Here is a 21,350-nt window from a genome sequence, read left to right on the forward strand (position 1 = left end):
CTAGGAAAAGGAGTGCTGGTGGCGCAACAGCTAAGCGCTCCACTGCTAACTGAATGGTTGACAGTTTGAACCCACCCAGAAGCTCTCCAGGATGAAGACCTGGTGATCTGCTTCCTTAACACTTGCAGCCAAGAAAACCCTATGGGGCAGTTCTACTCTGTCATATGAGGTCTCCGTGAGTTGGAATCGACTTGATAGCATCCAACGGCAACAATTATTTTAGGGCTTATTCCCGTTGAGCCGATTCTGACTCATAGTGACCGTATAGGAGAGAGTAGAACCTACCCATAGGGTTTCCAAGGAGCGGAAGGTGGATTTGGTTAGCAGCTGAGCTCTTAACCACTGCACTGCCAGGACTCCTCTATTTTAGGACTGTACTTCTTAAACTTTAATGTGCATACTGGGGATCTTATTAAAATGTAGACTGTGATTGGTAGGTCTGAAGTGGAGCTGAGATTCTGCATCTCTAGCCAGCTCCCAGGTGTCCCTGGTTTGAAGAGTTGGGGCTCACGATGGTAGACTCGTGGTATAGTTGAGTCCAGAAATGCCTACGGAGTCATCACTTGTTACATTAGATCCCACATAGCTTTAGAATTAAAAGTTTGCTTGCATTCTAATTTTCTAAAAGTTGCTATTTCAAAAATTATATAACTATTAACCAAAATACTTGTTAAAATAGAACTCCTATTTTTGATACCATATAAATCATTGCCATTGTACCTGACCCTATGAATGCCAGTAAATTTCCATTAGTCTTTAGCCCAAGTCAGATTTGGCCCACCCCGCATATGCAGAAGGACCAGCTATGACTGCTAATTGATCTCAACAGAGAATGCAGCAACAGGGGGAATGAATCAGAAGGAAAATCATCACCTAGACCCTATTCTGATGCGAGAGGTCCAACACGAAGCACAACACCTCCTGTTTCTTGGCTGCCTTCTAGCATTTTCCCTCCCCAGTACACCTGCGTGGCCTCCATCTTGCTGCCCAAATCACATATAAGCCCTGCTTCCCCATAGCTTGGGTGCCAGATCTGAAGAACTTTTTCCTGGCTCTTTGCTCTGTGCGTTGCAATAAAGTTACTTTCTCTTTCTCAAAGACCAGAGTTCAGATAATTGGCAAGTCTGAGCACGCAGGACAAGGAACCTCCTTCCTGGATGTGGTAACACCATTTTGTTAACCCATCCCTGAATTGTTAATTTTGAAGTAGTGGGCATTGACTAGATCATCTACGTTTTTGCGCCTGATGTAAGATGGATTATTAAGTGTTTATAGACTTTAGACATGAAAAAAGGAGCCCTGGTGGTGCCGTGGTTAAGCACTTAGCTGCTAACCAAAAGGGAAGCAGCTTGAACTCGCCAGCTGCTCCACGGGAGAAAGATGTGGCAGTCGGCTTCCATAAAGATTACAGCCTTGGAAACCCTATGGGCAGTTCTATCCTGTCCTATAGTGTCGCTGTGAGTTGGAATCCAATGAATTTGATTTGGTTTTAGACATGAAAAAACATACAATTTTCTTTTTGTCACACATTGAATTGGTAAATTCTGTCTTTGAGAAATAGGAGTGAAACGACCCAGGGTAAAAAGCAGTCTTTGGCAGTCCAGAGTTTAATTTCCAGAATTTTATTAAGAAACTGTCAACGTGTCTAGATTTCACAAGGTGATCAGGCAATATTGCTAAGTTGTTCTGAACTACAGCTCTCCTTTCCAGATCATAAGCTTGGAAGAGAAGGGCTGGGCAAAACAATGTCAAGTTCACCCAGAGTGCAATGCAGGCATTTAATCTGAGCCTGTTGGCATGTCTGGGTCGGACAAAGAACAAAGGTCTATGATACCTCAGCAGCTGCTGTCTGACAACAGGTACAGTAACTGTAAGAAAGCTGGGCTTGCGGGGAGGTGCTGTTTACAGGGTACTAGTCCCCACTAAGGATGGCGTCTTAGTCTCCTGGTGCTGCTGTAACAGAAATACCACAGTGAGTGGCTTTAAAGAGAGGAATTTATTTCCTCACAGTTCAAGAGGCTGGAAATCCAAACTCAGAGCAGTGGCTATAGGGAAAGAAGCTCTTTGTCTCTGTTTCTTTCAGCTTCTGTTCTTCACTTTTTTTTTTTTTTTTGGTGATCCTCACATGGCATCTGTCATCCCCCTGTTTGTACTTACTTGTCTCTGTGTCTAGGCTGCTTCTTATAACTCAGAACTGATTAGGTTTAGGACATACCCTACACTGATATGGCCCCATTAGCATAACAGAACAAATCCACTGCCCTAGAGTCCATTCTGACTCATAGCAACCCTATAGGACGGAGTAGAACTGCCCCATAGGGCTTCCAAGGCTGTAAATCTTTATGGAAGCAGGCTGCCACCTGTTTCTCCTGCAGAGCGGCTGGTGGATTCGAACCACTAACCTTTTGATTAGCAGCTTAGCGGTTAACCAGTGTACCACCAGGGCGCCTAACATAATAAGGAAAACCCTATTCCCAAACAGGATTACATTCACCCATACAGGGGTTAAGATTCCAAGAGATATTTTAAACCCATTGCCACAGAGTGGATTCAGACTCATAGCAACCCTATAGGATAGAGTAGAACCGCCCCATAGGGTTTCTAAGGCTGTAATCTTTACGGAAGCAGGCTGCCGCATCTTTCTCCCGTGGAGCTGCTTGTGGGTTCAAACTGCCAGACCTTCTGGTTGGCAGATGAGTACTTTAACTACTGTGCCACTGGGACTGCATAACAGATAATTTAGGGGGACACAATTCAGTCCATATTAGGTGATGAAAACATTTGAAATAGCACAGTGGTGATGGCTGCATAACATGATGAATGTAATTAATGCCACTGAATTGTACATGTAAAAATGGTTGAAATGGCACATGTTTTGCTATATTTATTTCAGAACAAATACATAAAAATAAAAGAAGGGTGGGCTCAAGAGCCATGCCAGGGACACAGGGAAGCACGTGGAAATGCTTCTCATACATTAAGCATCTGCCTGAGATAGGCTGGTCCAAGTTGGACTAAGAGTTTACAGTCTTTGTAATTAAGAGGCCACAACTGTGCTCCAAAGGAGAGGCTAGGTGTGTGGGTGCGAGTGTGTGTGTGTTTGTGAGTGTCCCAGTGGATGAGCTCACTAGGCTGGCTGAGACTTTGAGGCCATCTAACCTAGTCTAACTAGTCGAACACATCATTACATCAGACAGGCTCTAAAACAAAACAAAAAAACCCATTGCCATCAAGTCGATTCTGACTCATAGTGACCCTATTGGACAGAGTAGAAACTGCCCCATAGAGTTGCCAAGGAGCACCTGGTGGGTTCAAACTGCTGACCTTTTGGTTAGCAGTCGTAGCACTTAACCACTATGCCACCAGGGTTTCCAGACAGGTTCTAAAGTGTCCTAATTTCCAGACAGATGGGAATCCATTTTATTCCAAAAACTCTGCAAGTAAGAAAACTTTACAATTTTTCTCATAACGACATCTATTTAACACTCCTACTCAGTCAGGAAACTGTTGTCTAATGTAAATTAATTTTTTTAAGTTACTGACCCTTATTAAAAATCTAGAAATGCGCTCTACTCTTTGGACGTGTGTCTGTAAGGTATGGCTCACGGAGATGGCGGAGGGCTGGGCGATGTTCTGTTGTATATAAGGTTGCCATGAGCCAGCATCAACTCGATGGCAACTAACAATCGTGCCTGCTGCTCACTTCTCATTTGTCAGATCTCAGCTCTTCTGCAAAGCTTAACAGATCCTTTATTCAGAACTCATTTCCCCCCAAGCTCCCAAAATACTTTGTTTACAAATTCCTTAGAGCATTTATCACATTTTGCTTTTTATTGCATATTGTGTGTGCGTGAGTGTGTGCACACTATCTCCCTGCTGTGTTGCCTGCTTCATCGGCCATAACACAAAGGTTGGAATAGATAGGCGCAGGGGTCCGTCCTGGCTTAGTGATTCTTTGCAAAATAACTTGGAGCAGCTTAAGAGAAGGATCATGTTTTATTCCTCAATGATCAATACCTTTGCTAGAACAGAAACTAAGTAAGTACCTGTGGAATTAAAATTAATCTTCCTTGCAAAGTAGGTATAGGATTATTCATTGTGGCCTTATTTGCTGTGGCAAAGACTGAAACATCTAAATATCCATGTATAGGCCACTGGCACATCCATACAACAGAATGTGTCCTCGAGCGGTGCAAACGGTTAATGCTTTTGGCTGCTAATCAAAAGGCTGGAGGTTCAAGTCCACCCAGAGGTGCCTTGGAAGAAAGGCCTGGTGATGTACTTCTGAAAAATCAGCCATTGAAAACCCTGTGGAGCACAGTTCTACTCTGACACACATGGAGTCACCACGGGTTGGAATCGATTTGATGGCAACTGGAACTACCGCGCACCTATACGGAAGATTGAGGCAGATTTACTTGTACAAACATAGAGCAATCTCCAAGATAGGGTATTAAGTGAAAAAGGAGAGATGCAGAATGATGTATGTGGTATGCTAATATGTTGTAAAAAAGGGATGTGTGTGTGTGTGTGTATAAATATTTCTGGAGGGACACACATGTCATTGGTAATGTGGCTGCTGCCCAGGAGGGGACCTGAAGGCCTGGCACAGAGGCAATGGTGGGATGGAAAATTAGTGCTCCGAGAGAAAAAAAAGCCCTGATTTTTAGGGTTTGATCATTCCTGTGGTGTAAATACCCCCACCATGGCCAATGAATGAATTAATGGCTTATAGTACACTCTTATTAAATCTTCAAAAGGAAACATCTACAGACACCCAAAATACAGCAACATTTTATTTGGAGAGATCTCAAGCATTATTTTATCTTCATTTTCCACTAAGGCAGTAACAGTCTTCCTCCCCGGAAGCAGATGGGGAAGAATCATCTGAGACTACATTAAATTCAGACGAAGACAAAGCCAACCACTTTGCATTCAGGTACAGAAGAAATACAGGTCATGGGCCCAGATAAGCCACATATCGGCTTCTGGAGCCCACTGCCAAGGAAGAGACCCAGGGTGGTATATTTCAATGGCTTAGGAAGATGGCTAGGTCCCATTCCATTCCCTCCCTACAGAAGAAGCCTCATCGATGAGCCCTTTCGCCCTGAGAGGGGGGTCTGGTGTTGGTTCACAAAGCTGTGCTGCTTTTTTGCTTTCAGTTGGTTTGGTGGAAATTGCTTAATCTACTAGGGCTGCTAAGTTTACACTGTTCTGGTTTTGTTTTGGAATTGCTTAAAAGTCCAGTAAAAAGCTCTTTGTAAAGCAAGTCAGCCAGGTCGCATCCAGCTGATACTCATTTTACCCTTGACATCTGGCTAGATGTGTGTGTGTGTGTGTTCATTGGCACAAGTAGTCCCCTGAGGTGTGGGGGGTGGCAAAAGGCTTCTGTACTACCAAAAAAGTAAACACTGAAAATATGGCATGGCAGTAATCAGATACTCTACAATCTGTGAGAAAATAAAGGCAGAATAGGATTGCTTCCAAATGTCACCAGATATTTATTTAGACATCCACAATAACTAGGTCTAATAAAAAAAAAAAAAAAAGGTCTAATAGGCAGGGTTAAACATATGGAGAGGCAGCACCCTAAAGCACAGATCTTAGTTATGGCTCCACGCTGTCGCCTAGTGGTTTTCTGTTCCATTACACCTTCCTTGGATTCAACCTTTGGCCAATAGCTAAGACTCTACCTGCTAGCACAGGTATTCAAGATGTGTTAACTCTGGTCCAAGCCTAGATCCTATAGTTAAAAACAGAGAGCTTCTTCCTGGCTGAAAAAAAAAAATTGATGACATTTGGGACCCCAGTTCTGGGGAAAGGTTCTGGTGATCAGGCTTACTTTTGCAGGCCACCCAAATCTTGTGGGACTAAAACAGGCTGACTGGCTTGTCAGATGCTCCAAACGGCCCAGAGCCAAGGATGGCCAGCAGAGATGGGCCACAGAGGGGCGTCGTTCTGGGAGGGTGGAGAGCAACGTCACGGGGAGACAGAGTGTGGAAGGGGGAAAGAGGAGAGGCTTGTAACAGATCCCCAGGCTTCCTGGGAGGGTTCTGGGCCAAGCAGCTGGAGGGGTATGTGGGGGGGTGGTGCTGGCCCCATCCCACCCACTGGGCTTCACACCCTCTTCATTCCTTTCCCCATGAGGCAGGCGAACACTGTCATGACCATTTTGGGATTGACTTCAACCAGGTCTTCTGGAAGGGCATACACCCGTGCTCCAATTTTCCGGGCCATGGAGATGGCATATCTGAAAGGGAGAAAAGAAGAAAAGATGAGGAGAGTTGAACCCCAAAGGAGGCAGGGGACCCCCAGGATCCTGGTTACTGTTGATCAACTTTCAGAAGAGAATTCACTCCTGGTATGTCTGGAGCCAGCCACTGGCTTCCTCCCTTTTTTCTGGGCTTCTCTTGGCTGGACAAAGTTCCTGACTCCATCAGACTTGCTGTCTAGCCTCGTGATGATTACATATTTATTATTTGTCCTTGGAGACTTCCTAGTCCTCACTTCCTTCGATGCCTGGAACCATGAGTATTCTCTTGGGCTATACAGCATACGGAGTCCCCGAGTGTGCAAGTGGTTAATGAGCTTGGTTACTAACCGAAAGGTTGGAGGTGTGTCTTGGGACACAGGCCTGTGACCTACTTCTGAAAAATCATTCATTAAAAACCCTATGTGGCACAGTTCTACTCTGACACACACAGGGTTGCCGTGAGAATTGACTCGATGCGACTGGTTTGGTTATGCAGCGTAATGCCATAGAACTGAACAAGAATTTGTGCTATGAAAAGTTTGCAGACTATATTTTAACTACAGAAACATTTCTACAAGGAAGAAAAGAGGAAAAATGAACCTATAATACCTAAACTTTACACATCAATTCTTTTTTCCTGGTTGCATTCTCATCCTTGCTCACATACACGTGTATTTATTTCTGTTAGTATGAGAATAGCCAGAGTCTTATACATTTTCACATAAGATTATCGTAGCTGTATCAGAACATTTTTGCTCTATTTATAGTTATATAAGGATAACTTTTACTAGTTGTAATTTATTTCCCAATGAACCCACACTACTCCCTGGCAGTTCTTTTATTCACCTCATTTATAATCTGGTAGCCTCACACAAATGGCTACTGCAGTCCCTCTACTTTACCCAAGGCCCTATCCTCCCTTCTGCTCTCCTAAATAACTTTAACTCTTACTTTATTGATCAAATTAAATTAAGAGCATCAGGCAGGAGTAGTCCCATCCTTTTTCTTCTGTCTTAATTATTAAGGAGCCCTGGTGGTGGAAACAGTTAAGCACTCAACTGCTAACCAAAAGCTTGGTGATTTGAACCCACCCAGTAGCTCCACAGGAGAAAGACCTGGCGATCTGCTCCTGTAAAGATTATAGCTAAGAAAACCCTGTGGGGCAGCTTTACTCCGTCCTGTGGGATCGCCAAGAATCAAAATCTACTCAACAGCACACAACAAGGACATCTTAATTGTTAATTCTTTTTAAGTAACTTTTTTTTTTTTACAGTAAAATCTAGAGAAAAATGCTTAAAAGTTAGAAAAGAAGCTTTAAAAAAATTCATGCAGAATCTTGTCACTGTGGCATGACCATTCTTAGCATTTTATGAGTTCCTTTGTCTGTTTTTCTAAGTAACTTTGTATCTCACCCCTACAGGACTGCCTAGGAATCTGAAGTCAGACTTTGAATCTCAGCTGCACCATTTAATAATTGTGTGACCCTGAGCAAGTTTCTTAAATCTAATTCAATCCCCCTTGAACATCTGGACTCGAGGCTTTCTTTTTTTTTTTTTTTTTAAATCTCTGAGTCTTCATATGTGTTTTTCCCTCTGCCTGGGATATTCTTCCTGTCTCCTTCACCTGAACACATCCTTCTTACTCATCCTTTCCATCTCATCTTAAAGGTTATTTTCTCTGCAGAGCCTTCCAAGGCCTTCTGATGGGTTCAGTCCCTTTCCTGGGCCCTTCTGTATACTCCATAGCACCCATCACACCCCGTCATAACTGCTGGTTGATCATTGATCTTGACTCCATTAGACTGTGCTTACTAAATGCATGCCAGGACGCAGGTCCCCACTTTCCCACACAGGGGACAGGGGGAAGGGCACTGATGGGTTAGAAGGCAGGTCTGCTGGGTATGAGTCTATTGTGAGGTTTATTCCTGCTCTGAGCAAGGTGCATCTCTAGAGCAGGGGTTAGCCAATGCTTCTGTAAAGACCAGACAGTAAGGATTTTAAGCTTTGTGGGCTTTGTTGCAACTACTCAACTCTGCCTGTAGTAGGGAAGCAGCCACAGAAAGCAAGTGAACAGGCGTGGCTGTGTTCTAATAAATCTGTATCTATAAAGACAGACAACAGGCCAGGTTTGGCTCATAGACTGTAGTTTGCCAACCCTGGGCCCTGTAGTAATCATTTGGCAGGTGGACTGATTGTAAAACAAATGGCAGCTGCTCCCCATGTGGTAAAGACTCTGGCTTTGAACCCCACCACTGCCCATGCATATCCATGGATATTGACAAATGGGGTGATTGCATTTGGGGCCAGCCATACACAAACGTTAGTTAGGAAGTCTTCTGTAGAGTGTGGTTAGGAAAAATTGGTTTTATGAAACTAAACGTGGTCCCTGATTCACGACATACTCAGTTACGACGAACCACACTTACGGCCATCGGTTTTTTGTTTGGGACGTCTTATTGTTAGTGACATGGACTATGTACAATGTTGCAGCTCATAACTTGCTGATGTTATCATTCCCAGACGTTCAGTTTTATGATTCACTGTTCAAAACACTGCCGTGGAGAGTCAGTTTTCTACACTAAATCAGGGCCTTCAGTGGCTTGAAAACATGGACCCAAATGCTGATCACTTTGCTCAAGTCAACAGGCAGATTCAGGAAGCCGTGAGATGTCACCACGAAATATACAAATAAAAAAAGAAAAGGAGCATACAGGCAACTCTCACTAATTTTCTGACTAGAAACACCGCTCCCATTCCCAGGGATATTCCAGATGATCCAGAACCTTCCACAAATGGAGTTATTACCACAGCTGACAAAATCCAATGCCATCCAACTCTTCTTCATTGTCAGAGTAAATTTTTATGATTTGTGTATTCTTTTATGTACATATGTATTAAAATATATCTATAAGTTTGTATGTAATGTTTCTAACTCCCAAAGACAAATGAAGATTGGCTTTATAAAGATACTGATAATAAAAGGCAATAATAATGAAAACTAAAAAAAGAAAAATGAGGTCCTTGACTTACATCAGCGACTTGCGAGAGAGTTGTTGGGACAGAACCCTGTCATAAATTGGGGACTACCTGTACAGGCTTGCTTATCAGTTGCAAGACTACTCTTGCTTTTTTCTTGTTCCCATTCTAATACAGAAGCCTTAAACTGCTATCGTACCACATCTAAAATGATGACGAGACTACAATGAATAATGAAAAGGAAAAAAAAGCATCGGTACTAAAAACAAACGAAGGCACTAGCAATAGGCTTTCCAGCTATTTCATTGCCAGTCTGGTCCTTTGCTCCAGATCTCAGGTTCATTTACGTACTTTGCATTGTTGAGCTTCTCCTCATCATCCAGGTTCTCAGTCTTCAGAAGGTCATAGTTAATGGAACCCGGTTGAATGGCATCAATGAGATCCAGAACAGGCAGGCTTGTGCTAATCTTCGGGTCCTGCACAGAGAGAAAGGGAGGATTTTTCAACATGTCCAAAAGTTACATCAATTTGACTCAAGGGAAATAGATGTTTCTTTCCTCTTTGACATAAAATTTACACAACCTGGTATGGAAAATGCCACAGTATTCTACACAGTGTTTCAAATCAACTGTAGTTTCTTTAGGAGGATCAGTAAGTTCCTGGTGGTTTACTAAGCAGAGAAACCCACTGTCTGCCAACCAGAAGCCAGCTGTGGTCAGGTCAATCCCAACACATGGCAACCTCATGTGTTGCAGAGTACAACTGCACTCCATATGGTTTTCAGGGCTGTGGGCTTTCGGAAGCAGGTCGCCAGGCCATTGTTTTCACGTGTCTCTGGATGGAGTTGAACCTCCAAACTCTTGGTTGGCAGCTGAGTGCGTTAGTGGTTTGCACCATTCAGGGACTCCTGTCTGCCAACAGGGATGAACTTATCCTCAAATAGTGAACTGAAGAGCGTTAGTACAACTAGAGGAAAGCACGTTGCTGTTGTTAGGTGCTGTCAGGTCAATTCCAACTCATAGCAATCCCATGTGACGGAGTAGAACTAGGCTGGGTTTCCTAGGCTGTATACTTAGTGGAAGCAGATTGCTAGGTCTTTTCTCTCACTGAGCTGCTGGTGTGTTCCAACTGCCAACCTTTTGGTTAGCAGCTTAACCACTGTGCCACTGGTGCTCCCAAGAAAAGAGCAGAGGTTAAAATATAATTCTAACTTAACTATGGGCAATGTAGTGACAGAAGGAGAGAAGGAATGCTTGAAAAAGAAACCACAAGAAAGGAGAGGCTATAGGTGTCTAGAGAAACTTTTGCTTCATTTTGAGAGGACATCCCCGAGGGGACTGGCAGGGAGAGTGACGAGGGTGCAGAAGGACATAAGCTTCAGTGACTGCTCCTTTCTTGGAGACCTCAGGAAAAGAGAACAGTCCGTGGGCCCATGGAGACAGTGAGGACAATTTTGTGATTAACTGCAATCACCAAACCGTTGCCGTCAAGTCAATTCTGACTCCTAGCACCCTATAGGACAGAGTAGAACTGCCGCACGGGGGCTTCCAAGGCTGTAAACCTTTACGGAAGCAGACTGTCACATCTTTCTTCCATGGAATGGCTGGTGGGTTTGAACTGCCAACTTTTCGTTTAGCAGCCAAACACTTTAACCACTGTGCGACCATGGCTCCCAGCACTTTCTCATAGGTTGTCTCACTTGATTATCACCAGGTGCCCCAGGTGTAGGGCTACTCTTAATTTACAGAGTTTCTGATGTCAAGTGAGTTGCTGATAAGCGGTGGAGCTGGGATTTGGACCTAGGCATTCTGACATAGGAGATGCTGGTTAACGTGCTTGGCTGCTAACTGAAAGGTTGGAGGTTTAAGTCCACCCAGAGGCACCTTGGAAGAAAGGCCTGGCAATCTACTTCCAAAAAATCAGCCTTGGAAAACCCTATGGAGCACAGTTCTACTCTGACACACATAAGGTCACCATGAGTCGGAGATGACTTGATGGCAACTAGTTTTTTTTTTATTCTGACATGAAACCCTGGGCTCCTTCTTCGGCATTTGTAAACAGTTTGATGTTCACATGCAGAGTTGTGATGGCTCCTAAGGTGTGAATGTGCAAATCTCTGCAGCATCTGCTACTCCCACCCGACTCTCTCTCCTCTTCCACCAGGAAACCTCAGTCCTGGGGAACCATGCGATGCAGACAGGAGGTCCAACTGCAAGCCACTGTCCAAGCACAGTGAAGTCCAAGGACTCTGGTACTTTGAGGGCTCACATCAGAACAGATTCTAAGGAAGAGATAGGACCCAGGACGCTTGCAAGATGCTAGGTCTGTAGTATCAGTCTGCTACTTAGGAATGATATATTTAATATATTTAATGGGTCCTTTTTTATTTATTCCTGGTTAATAAAATGGCTATCATGAAATTAAACTCAGTAATCATAATCTAGCTTTTCGCCAATAGCTTTAGCTTCTGCCCTCACAGAAATATTTGGTGAAGAAGCACAGAGGAAGCAAAATGGGAAGATTTGTGCTTCATCTTTATCCTAACTTTCCGTCCACAGTCCTGTGAAGGTGTTGACAGGCAGAGAAATGGGACAGCAACTGATGGCAGAAGTAGCTGAGGAGGGAACCAGGATTGTTTCCAAAGCGGTTAATCAAGGGTAGGCTATGTTCATTGCTGTTAAGAGTTTTGTGCACCTAAAAGAAGTGTGCTAGCTAATGCGACATTTTCCTTTGGTACACGGTGTGGCCCTTTTTATTGACCTAATTCTGTAATGTCTTACTGGAAAGACAGAGGAGAGTTACCCCAGAGTATCACAAGGAACAAAAGAATTGTCACACATTCCCAAGAGTGAACCCCAGCAGAGCTTGCCAAACCTCCTCCCCAGACACCCCGGGAGCCACGGGCAATGTAATGGGCTGGAGCTTGGCTGCTAACTGAATAATAGGAATAGAAGCTTCTTGGGCTATTTCACTAGTCACTTCGTTCTGTTGTTATTTGTCATTGAGTCAGGTCCAACTCATGGTGACCCCATCCCCATGATTGGTTGGGAATCAAACTCTGTTCCATTGTGATTTTTTGGAATTAGATCCCCAGGCTTTCTTCCTAGTCTGTCTTAGTTTGCAAGCTCTGCTGAAACCTGTTCAACATCACAGCAACACACAAGCCTCTGCTGACAGACAGCTGGTGGCTGTGCGTGAGGTGTGTGGGCCAGGAACTGAACCTGAGTCTCCTCATGGGAGGCAAGAATTCTACCACTGAACCACCAATGTGTCAGTCACTTCCTAAGGAGCGGTTAAATGACCTATGATACACTCTGCTCTACAACCTCATCCCACTTATGGACCATCACTAGCAATTACTAGCCGGGACCTCAGGAAATGAGCTTTGATTTCCTCACCTATGGAATGAGGAAGACATAAAGCTTCCTTCCCAATGTCTGTGGGGATGAAATGAGAGAACATGAACAAGGAGTACTTGGCACTCAGTGTGCACTCAGTATTGGGAGTGCCCTTTGCCCTTCTCCGCTGCCTTTCCAAATCTTTCTGGAAGAATTGGCTCACTTCTGTCACTCGACACCATAGTGCCATTTCTGTTCCCACACTTGCTCAGCTCTCCAGACTGAACAGTCAGCTGGAGGTACGGCTAAGGTGACCCTTATCTGTGGTGGCTTACAAGGAGTGGCACTCCTGGTATAGCCCTGCCCAGAGACATCGTCTGCCCTTAAAAAAAAAACAAAGCCAGTTGCTGTCAAGTCTCTGACTCATGCTGACCCTATGTGTACAGAGTAGAACTGTGTTCCGTAGGGTTTTCAAGACTGTGACTTTTCAGAAGCCGATCACCAGGCCTTTCTTGCAAGGCACCTCTGGGTAGGTTTGAGCTGACAACCTTTTCGGTTAGTAGTTGAGTGCTTAATCTTTTGTGCAAGGGACTCCCTTTGTCTGCCCTTACTGGTGGGGAGAGATGTGATTTTGAAGCCGGGGATGAATATCACGAGGAGTTACATCGCTAACCGTGGTAATATGCCTCCGAAGGCGTTTTCCCCTCCCCGAGAGCCTGGCCTTTGAGCTGGGAAAGCGTAGTTAAGGCCGCACACGCATTATGGTATGAATCACGTGTGTTTACGGCAGACTCTGTGAGTAACGTAAGACAGCCGAGTTAAGAAACTGAATAAATATAATGTGGTTATTAATAAAAATAAGGTTTGGATACAGTTATACAACAGGTTTTTCCTCAAAAAGCACCATGTGGGAGAACATTAAACATTAAACATTTCACCGTTATAATGTTAAATGTTAAAATCATTACAATGTTAAAAAATAGAATCATGGAACTGTGCACATTTAAATAAGACTATCATATTTTACGTTACTCGGAAAGAACAATGCCTTCAATGGGGTATTAAAAACGATGGCTTGATTATTATTGATTTTTATGGCAGAAAGTGAAATACAAGAAATCTGTCAGTGAAATGGCCTATAAACATCAAAACAATAATGAGTGATCCGAGGAAAATCAACATGGGAGGGGAGGCCTCAAGTAGCCAACACTGAAGGCCACTTTAAAATGCAGTGCAGACCATAAAGGCAAGCATAGAGTCAGGTGGCCCTTGCAGCAGACTAGGGATTTTACCTTGAAACTGGAGATAGATGAACTTTTCCCTGCTTCCTTCAATGTTTCATTCACCCAGTTGACAATAGTGTCATCATTGACCTTCTGCCCACCGCCAATATCTTCGAGGATATTCAGCGTGTACCTGGACAAAATCATGAATGATATCTGGAACAAAGTTGCTAAAGAATTCAACGTAACAGGAAGTAACTACGGTCAGAGTTGTCTTTTCTTTCTAGGCACACCACAGAAGATAGTGTAGACACCACTACATCCGAGGAAAAAAAGAATATATCACAGCATTAGTTTCAAACAATAACTTAAAAGGTAACTTTATGGTTGTTACAAGGAAATGTACAGGAAACACCTCTTAGTACTGTCACTGCTCTGTGTAGGAGGAGAGAACAGAAGAGAAGGAAAGGAAAAGGAAGCAAAGAATTTGAACCAGTGACATTTTTCTTAAAGGAACCCATAAAAATCAAAGAACAATTCAACGTTAAGAAACCGCAAGTAGCCAAAAAGAACACAGGGAAAATCTGAAAGAGTTTCTTCTTTATGTCAATTTTAAGCAGAAATGTTAGGCAAAGACGGAGAAAAGGTAACCTCTGGTCTGAAGGTAGGAATCACCTTAGATCCGTAGTATGATGAGGATTGAAGTTTGGGGGGAAACACTTATTAAGAAGATGCTTCGAGACCCTAAAATTCCATGGAACAGAGAAGAAGCAACACTCCCCCAGAGCTACTGCGTTCTGAAAAGGGAAAGCCAAGCCACTGGACAACAAGAGGTGTGTTGACTTCATGGTTCAGTTTGCCAGAGGGGTCAAATGACACAAGAAAGACCTGCAAGGCTTGGATTGCAGTGTGAGTTTCTCAAACTGAAACTCAAGTGTCCTGCGATTAAATCTCTCCTGCAAGGGCCGACCTAAATGAGGTCACTCTCTACTTGGGTGCCCCAGGATGTTGCTCACATAATCCCTTGGGTACCTTCCTCCAGTTAATACTTCCGTGGGAGTATAACTCTCCACGATTTTCCACACGGTGGTCATGTCTATGCCCTGAAATAGGAGCAGCACCACTCTTCCTCTCGGTCAAAGCACCTTCGTGTCATTGTAGGTGGTAGTGAAATGGCTTCTGCAACCTTTCTCTGCCAAAAAAATCCTGTTGACCAAACTGGCAGCAAAGTCTTCTCGGTTATGCCTTCCGAATCTCTCTCAAATAACTGGTTCCCCCTCACTCTGTCACTTTCCCTCACAGTAGCTCCAATAGTACCTTTCTAAAGTACAGTCCAGGTCACATCATTCAAAGTAACTCCCCGTCGCTCAGAGAATGGAGGTCAAACTCCTTAGTAGGGTATACCAAACCAAACCAAACCAAACCAAACCAGCTGCTGCTGTGTTGATTCCGACTCATGGCAACCCCATGAGTGTTAGAGTAGAACTGTGCTCAATAGGATTTTCAATCTTTGATTTTTCAGAAGTAGATCACCAGGCCTTTTTTCCGCGGCACCTCTGGGCGAGCCTCCAAATATCGGGTTGGCAACCGAGTGTGTTAACTGTTTGTACCACCCAGGGACCCCACGTGACCCTTTCAGTGCATCTCCGATTTCCCACTTCCCTTCTCTCTGTCCCGCCCCTGTAGCTGTCCCTTCCACAGACACTTGCATTTCAAGCACACAGAGCAGTCCTCAGCTCCCTGCTCACACCATGTATCCTGCCTCCATGACTCAGCCCTGCTCTCTACCTGAGAGGCCCTTTCCCTCAAGTAAATTTCTAATCTCCTTGAGCAAGACCCAGCTCAAGTGTCACTTTTCCAATTAGCCCTGTAGTATATTCATCATTCTTGTTACACTTGGCTCAAACCTGTCTCCCAGAACTTTTGATATAACTGATGTGTATATCCCTCTGTCCACCATACCCCCTCCCACATGTTCAAGGCCTCGGGTCATCCTGTCTTTGCAGAGGTCAGCAGAGTGCCTAGTACATATTAACTACTTGCTGCCCACTTGATTCCAACTCATGGGGACCCCATGCGTGTCAGAGTAGAACTTCGCTCCACAGGGCTTTTAATGGCTGATTTTTCAGAAGTAGATTGCCAGGCCTTTCTTCCAAGGTGCCTCTGAGTAGACTCCAAGCTTTCAGTGAGCAGCCAAGTGCATTAACCATTTGCAGTACCCAGGGACTCCCTAGTACATATTAACAACATCTAGTAAATGAAAGAGTAGAGTGGTGGGTGAAATAAATGAAAAGAGTGGCTTTTTCCCAGGGAAATCTAGGAACGAAACAATCTGGAGAAAGTACAGGTGAGAAATAATTAGCCTGGGCCTAGAGATGGGACCAAAATGCTAAGGAATAATAATTACAAATGGGAGAAGTCCCAGGTGGATTTTCAAAACCTTCCTCATTTGGAAAAGGTCTTAGTTTTGACCTGTTCGTAAAGACTACGTCTACGATATAACTGGTTTCTTGTTTCCCAATAGTTAGCATGTGTATTATGTTATTAGCATTTGCTATAACACTTAAGAAGTTCTGCCTAACAGCCTTCTCATTGAGAAATGGTGGGTTAATGCTTGCCTCATCATGTCATGTCTATGTATAACCTGAGGAAAAAACCCATTGCTGTCGAGTCAATTCCAACTCGTCGCAACCCAATAGGACAGAGTAGAACTGCCCCATAGGGTTTCCAAGGCTGTAATCTTTACCGACGCAGACTGCCACGTATTTTCTCTGCGGAGTAGCTGGTGGGTTTGAATTGCCAGCCTTTGGGTTAACAGCCAAGTGCTCAACCTCTGTCCCACCAGGGCTCCTCGCCTGAGGAAACAAATGAATTTTTTTTTATCTTCTAGCAGCTCCACTCATTTTAGGACTTAATTCTTACTTCCTTTTGTCAGAAGTTACAGCCCTGCTTTACTGACAAACTCAAGTGGCCAGAAGCAGTACTTTCGACCCACCTTCTGAGCTACGGAAGTAAACGGTACAGAGGAGAGGCTTACCTTTATACAAAAATCTACCCCTGGGGGGGGGGAAAAAAAAAACCACTTGGAAACCCTGATGGCGTAAATGGTTAAGAGCAATGGCTGTTAACCAAAAGGTCGGCACTTCAAATCCACCAAATGCTCCCTGAAAACCCTACGAGGCAGTTCTACTCTGTTCTGTAGGGTCGCTATGAGTTGAAATTGACTCGATGGCAATGGGCTTAAGGAACAGGGGTCCTTACAGAGATGAAGAAAATCGTGCTGGTGGCTTACTGCATTCTGGGGTTTCAGAATCGCCCCTCCAGTAGGACACAGAGTTTTGGGGAGCACAAATAGCCTTTCTGTCACCTCAAGTAAGACAAAAAAAAAAAGAGTTTTAAAATGAATGAGATACCCAGTTGTAAATACAATGATAAAAATAAAGGACAGAATTTTTCTGGATCCTCGACTTGAGACAGTCCACTTGGCAACTACTCATCTACATGTAGCATCAACATTTTAAAAGAAATTAATTTGGTGTGCGTCTATTCAGAATTTTCCTTTTGAGACAATCACTCCATATTGTCAAGCATGTTTTGGGGTAACTGTAATTAAATGGAGCCCTCTAGATGGGATCCCAGCATCACTGGTGTTTGCAAAATGCACTGTGTTGAAAAGCTCTCAGTCAAAACAAAACAGCCGCACGAGCCCCAGTTTTATCCAGCTCTTCATTCCACAAAACAGGACTGAGGAGGTGTGGACGTGCTGGCAAGAGAGGGGGTACAATTTTTGCTTGCCTTCCTGCCTTCCAATACTTGTCTTATTTATTTAACATTTGGTGCCGAGAGACAAAACTAATAAAACATTTTTTGTTTTTCAAGGACTATTCCAACCTCTCCATCCCAGAACCATAAAAAAACCAAACCTACTGCCGTCGAGTCGATTCTAACTCCTAGCAGCCCTATAGGACAGAGCAGAACTGCTCCATAGGGCTTCCAAGGAGGGGCTGGTAGATCCCAAGTGCTGACCTTTCGGTTAGCAGCTGAGCTCTTAACCACTGCGTCACTAAGGCTCCCTCCATCCCAAGCTTGTTTTAATTTGGGGGTGTCCACTCATTTGCCTGCCTCAGAGTCTGCTCATTCCCTTGAGTCTAACTATCATTGCTGCCTGCCATCAGCCTACTTGTTTCAGGCCTTTGTCTCCAAATTTATTCACACACAATTTGTCAGCTTTCCAATCTGAGAACAACTTCCAAACTACTGAAGGAAAGGGACGTTTAAGCACACATCTCTCATTTGTTCTTGGGGGGGAGAATGACATGCTATTTATTGTGCAGATAAATGACCAAATTAGCACATCTGTGCAATCCACTGAGGTAAATTCCAGCTAGAGCTGGCTGTAAATTTAATAGATCTGTTAATGTGCCCAAGCAAACAAACAAAAAGTCCCTTCTGGTGGCATTTAAAAAACGATCAGTCATTTCTTCACCTTCAACAGTAATGCAGTTGTCTGCACCCTTTCTTATATGTACAATTCTTGTGTAGAAAAGGGTCACAAAAAATATGGCTTATTAACCAGGTGGAGGCAGCAGTGGATTAGGACTTATCATGTTCATAGCGAACTATAGGACAGACTAGAACTGCCCCATAGGGTTTCCAAGGAGCGGCTGGTAGCTGCAAACTGCTGACCCTTTGGTTAGCAGCCATAGCTCTTAACCACTGTGCCACCAGGGTTCCATGTATATATGTATAGAACTTAGCAAATATATATACATACATACATGTGTAAATGATACTTATTCATATAAAGTATGTCTTCTGACCACACTTTTTTAAAATTTCTGAATAAAGATCGTATTACAAGGTGCTTTTCAGATATTATGAAATTCAAAACAGAATAGAGCTGGCCCGAGTTTCTTATCACTAAAACAGAATATTTCAAAGAGTATTTTATATCTGAAACACATGACTCAATTTGACTATTGCGACTAAAATGACTTTTGCTTTGTTTTTCAAGCAACCAGTGCCAAAAGTCAGTCTGTTAAAAATTAAGAACACATATGAAAAATAATAACAAATAGTTTAGAAATCATTTCTCAAAATACGCTGGGGAGAATGGGCCCTAAGGAACCTTCAGATAGGTTCTAGATATATGTAGTAAAATAGAAGATGTGTGGAAAGCTATATAGTTCTGGGGATCTTTGTGCCAGAGAGACTTTGTGGCCTCTGTCTTCCATGATTAAAGACAGCCTAGCTGAGAGAAGGGTAGTGGAGCTTTATATTTGGTAAAGAAAATGGGAATCAGGCAGTGAAATTTACTGTGATCACTTCTGATGACCCTGTATCATCTGGAAACACTGACACAGTTACACTGAAGACTTGTCACGAGTATCAGGGTCTGCAGACAGTGGCCTGGGAATAAAGGAGAAGTGCCTAGAAACACCACAAAGCCTGTCTTTGCCATTACCTTATTAGACATAACGTGATGCGACAAATGGTTTCTGGGGCTCCCTTCCAGATAGAAAAATGAATTAAGTCCTAGTAATATCAGCTCTATTTAAGGACGTAAGATTTCTGTCTGGTCAGAACCGTCAGTATAGAGGGAATGAGCAAAGCGTTTAAAAGTGAACTACTTCATACTTATGGATTTGCTAACTAAGTTTCTCCCAAGACCTGTGCTTTTATACCAAAAGTGACCCTGTAGGACACAGTAGAACAGCCACATAGGGTTTCCAAGGCTGTAAATATTTATGGGAGCAGACTGCCACACCTTTCTGCCATGGAGCAGCTGGTGGGTTCAAATCGTCGACCTTTTGGTTAGCAGCCAAGTGTTTTAACTACTGTGCCACCAGGGCTCCTTCAAATGTACCAGGAGTCCCCAGTGGAGATGGGAAGGGTACAGAAGACATATTTGAAGAAATAATGCCCGAAAATTTTTCCAAATTTGTTAAGAATTGTAAATTTGCAGATCCAAGAAGCTCAACAAATCACAAGCAAAAGAAACGCCAAGGTACTTCATAATCAAATTGCTTAAAACCAGTGATAAAGAGAAAATCTTAAAAGCAGCCAGAGGAGAAAAGATATATTACATTCAGAGAAACAAAGATAACAATGACAGCTGGTTTTTCGTTGGAAACAATGCACTCCAAAGGGCAGTGAAACAATATCTTTAAAGCACTGAAAGAAAAAAACTGTCATCCTAGAATTCTGCGCTGAGAGAAAACATCTTTCAAAACCAAAAATGAAATACTTTTTCAGACATACGAAAGCTGAAAGAATCTGCCAACAGAAATCTTTCAGGTAGAAGGAAAATAATACCAGACAGAAACCTGGATCGACACAAATGAAGAGTGCCAGAAATGGTAAACATATGGGCAAATTTAGCATACTTTTCCCCTTATTTTAAAAATCTTTTAAAAGGGTAATTAACTATTATTGACAAAAACCAGTTAAATGTAAAAGGAGGGAAAAAGATGCTGTGCTAACACAAATCAAAGGGAAGCTGCTATATTAATATCAGAAAAAATAGATTTCAAAATCCTTATAAAGATTTACAAGGATTTTGAGATGCGGAAATTATTCTGGATGATCCAGGCGGTCCTAATGCAATCACGAAGGTCCTCTGAAGTGAAAGAGGGAAGCAAGAGAAAGATGTGACAATGAAAGCTGATGTCAGAGTGGTGTCATCGCTGGCTTTGAAGATGGACCAAACCCATCGCCCTCGAGTCAATTCCAACTCATCGTGACCCTGTAGGACGGAGTAGAACTGCCTCACAGGGTTTCCAAGAGTGCCTGGTGGATTTGAACTGCTGACCTTTTGGTTAGCAGACAAGCTTTCACTAACCAAGCTCTGAACCACTGTGCCACCAGGGTTTCCGTGAAGATGGAAGGGGGCCACAAACCAAGGAACGTGGGCAGCCTCTAGAAGCAAACATATCCCTACAGCTTTCAGGAAAAAAACACAGCCTTACTGACACCTTGATTTTAGCCCCATGAGACCCATTCTGGATTTCTGACTGCCAGAAATGTAGGATAATAAATTTGTGTTGTTTTAAGCCACTGGGGGGGGGGGGGAAGAAAAAGTAGATTTCAGAGAAAAGAATATTACCAGGCAGAGAGAGGGCCATCCCATAAAGATCAAGGGGGGATTCATTAAGAGGATGTAGCAATGGAAAATGTCTATGAGCCTAATGACAGAGCTTCAAAATACCTGAAACAAAAACTGAATGAAATTAAAGGAGGAAAACAAAAACAAAACAGGAAAAAAACAAAACAAAACACTTCTTGGGTTATTAAGTTTAACTTAAAAAATAGCTTTCCTGGATTAAACCACATCCCTGAAAACTTGCTAGCATTTTTCTAGGCCAACAGTACATTCAAGAAGAAGCCATTTCCATGAGTTTCCCTACCTTCTCATTAGCTGCCAAATCAAGGCCAATGTCAGAGTGCGGTTTCCTTCATTGAGATCTTGTCCAGCAATGCCAACCAGGGAGAACTTAGCTTGATTCTTCCCCAATTCCACTGCGTAGTTACAGTTCTCAAGCTGTTAATGAGCATGAAGTAA

General features: G+C 43.3%; 1 protein-coding gene across 1 annotated transcript in view; it reads right to left on the bottom strand.

Moving 5' to 3' along the window:
* Window positions 1-4,780: 4,780 nt before the first annotated feature.
* The window catches only part of LCP1 (lymphocyte cytosolic protein 1), a 65,534-nt gene continuing 48,964 nt past the window's right edge, over window positions 4,781-21,350 (bottom strand). The window contains exons 13-16 of the mRNA XM_023551298.2: window positions 21,196-21,329; window positions 13,859-13,982; window positions 9,580-9,704; window positions 4,781-6,250 (exon numbers count right to left, since the gene is read on the bottom strand). Of these exons, the coding sequence (XP_023407066.1) occupies window positions 6,118-6,250; window positions 9,580-9,704; window positions 13,859-13,982; window positions 21,196-21,329 (516 nt within the window). The 3' untranslated portion in view covers window positions 4,781-6,117. The remainder of the gene's footprint in view (window positions 6,251-9,579; window positions 9,705-13,858; window positions 13,983-21,195; window positions 21,330-21,350) is intronic.

The sequence above is a fragment of the Loxodonta africana genome, chromosome 17, assembly GCF_030014295.1.
Source record: "Loxodonta africana isolate mLoxAfr1 chromosome 17, mLoxAfr1.hap2, whole genome shotgun sequence".
Taxonomy (NCBI): Eukaryota; Metazoa; Chordata; class Mammalia; order Proboscidea; family Elephantidae; genus Loxodonta; species Loxodonta africana.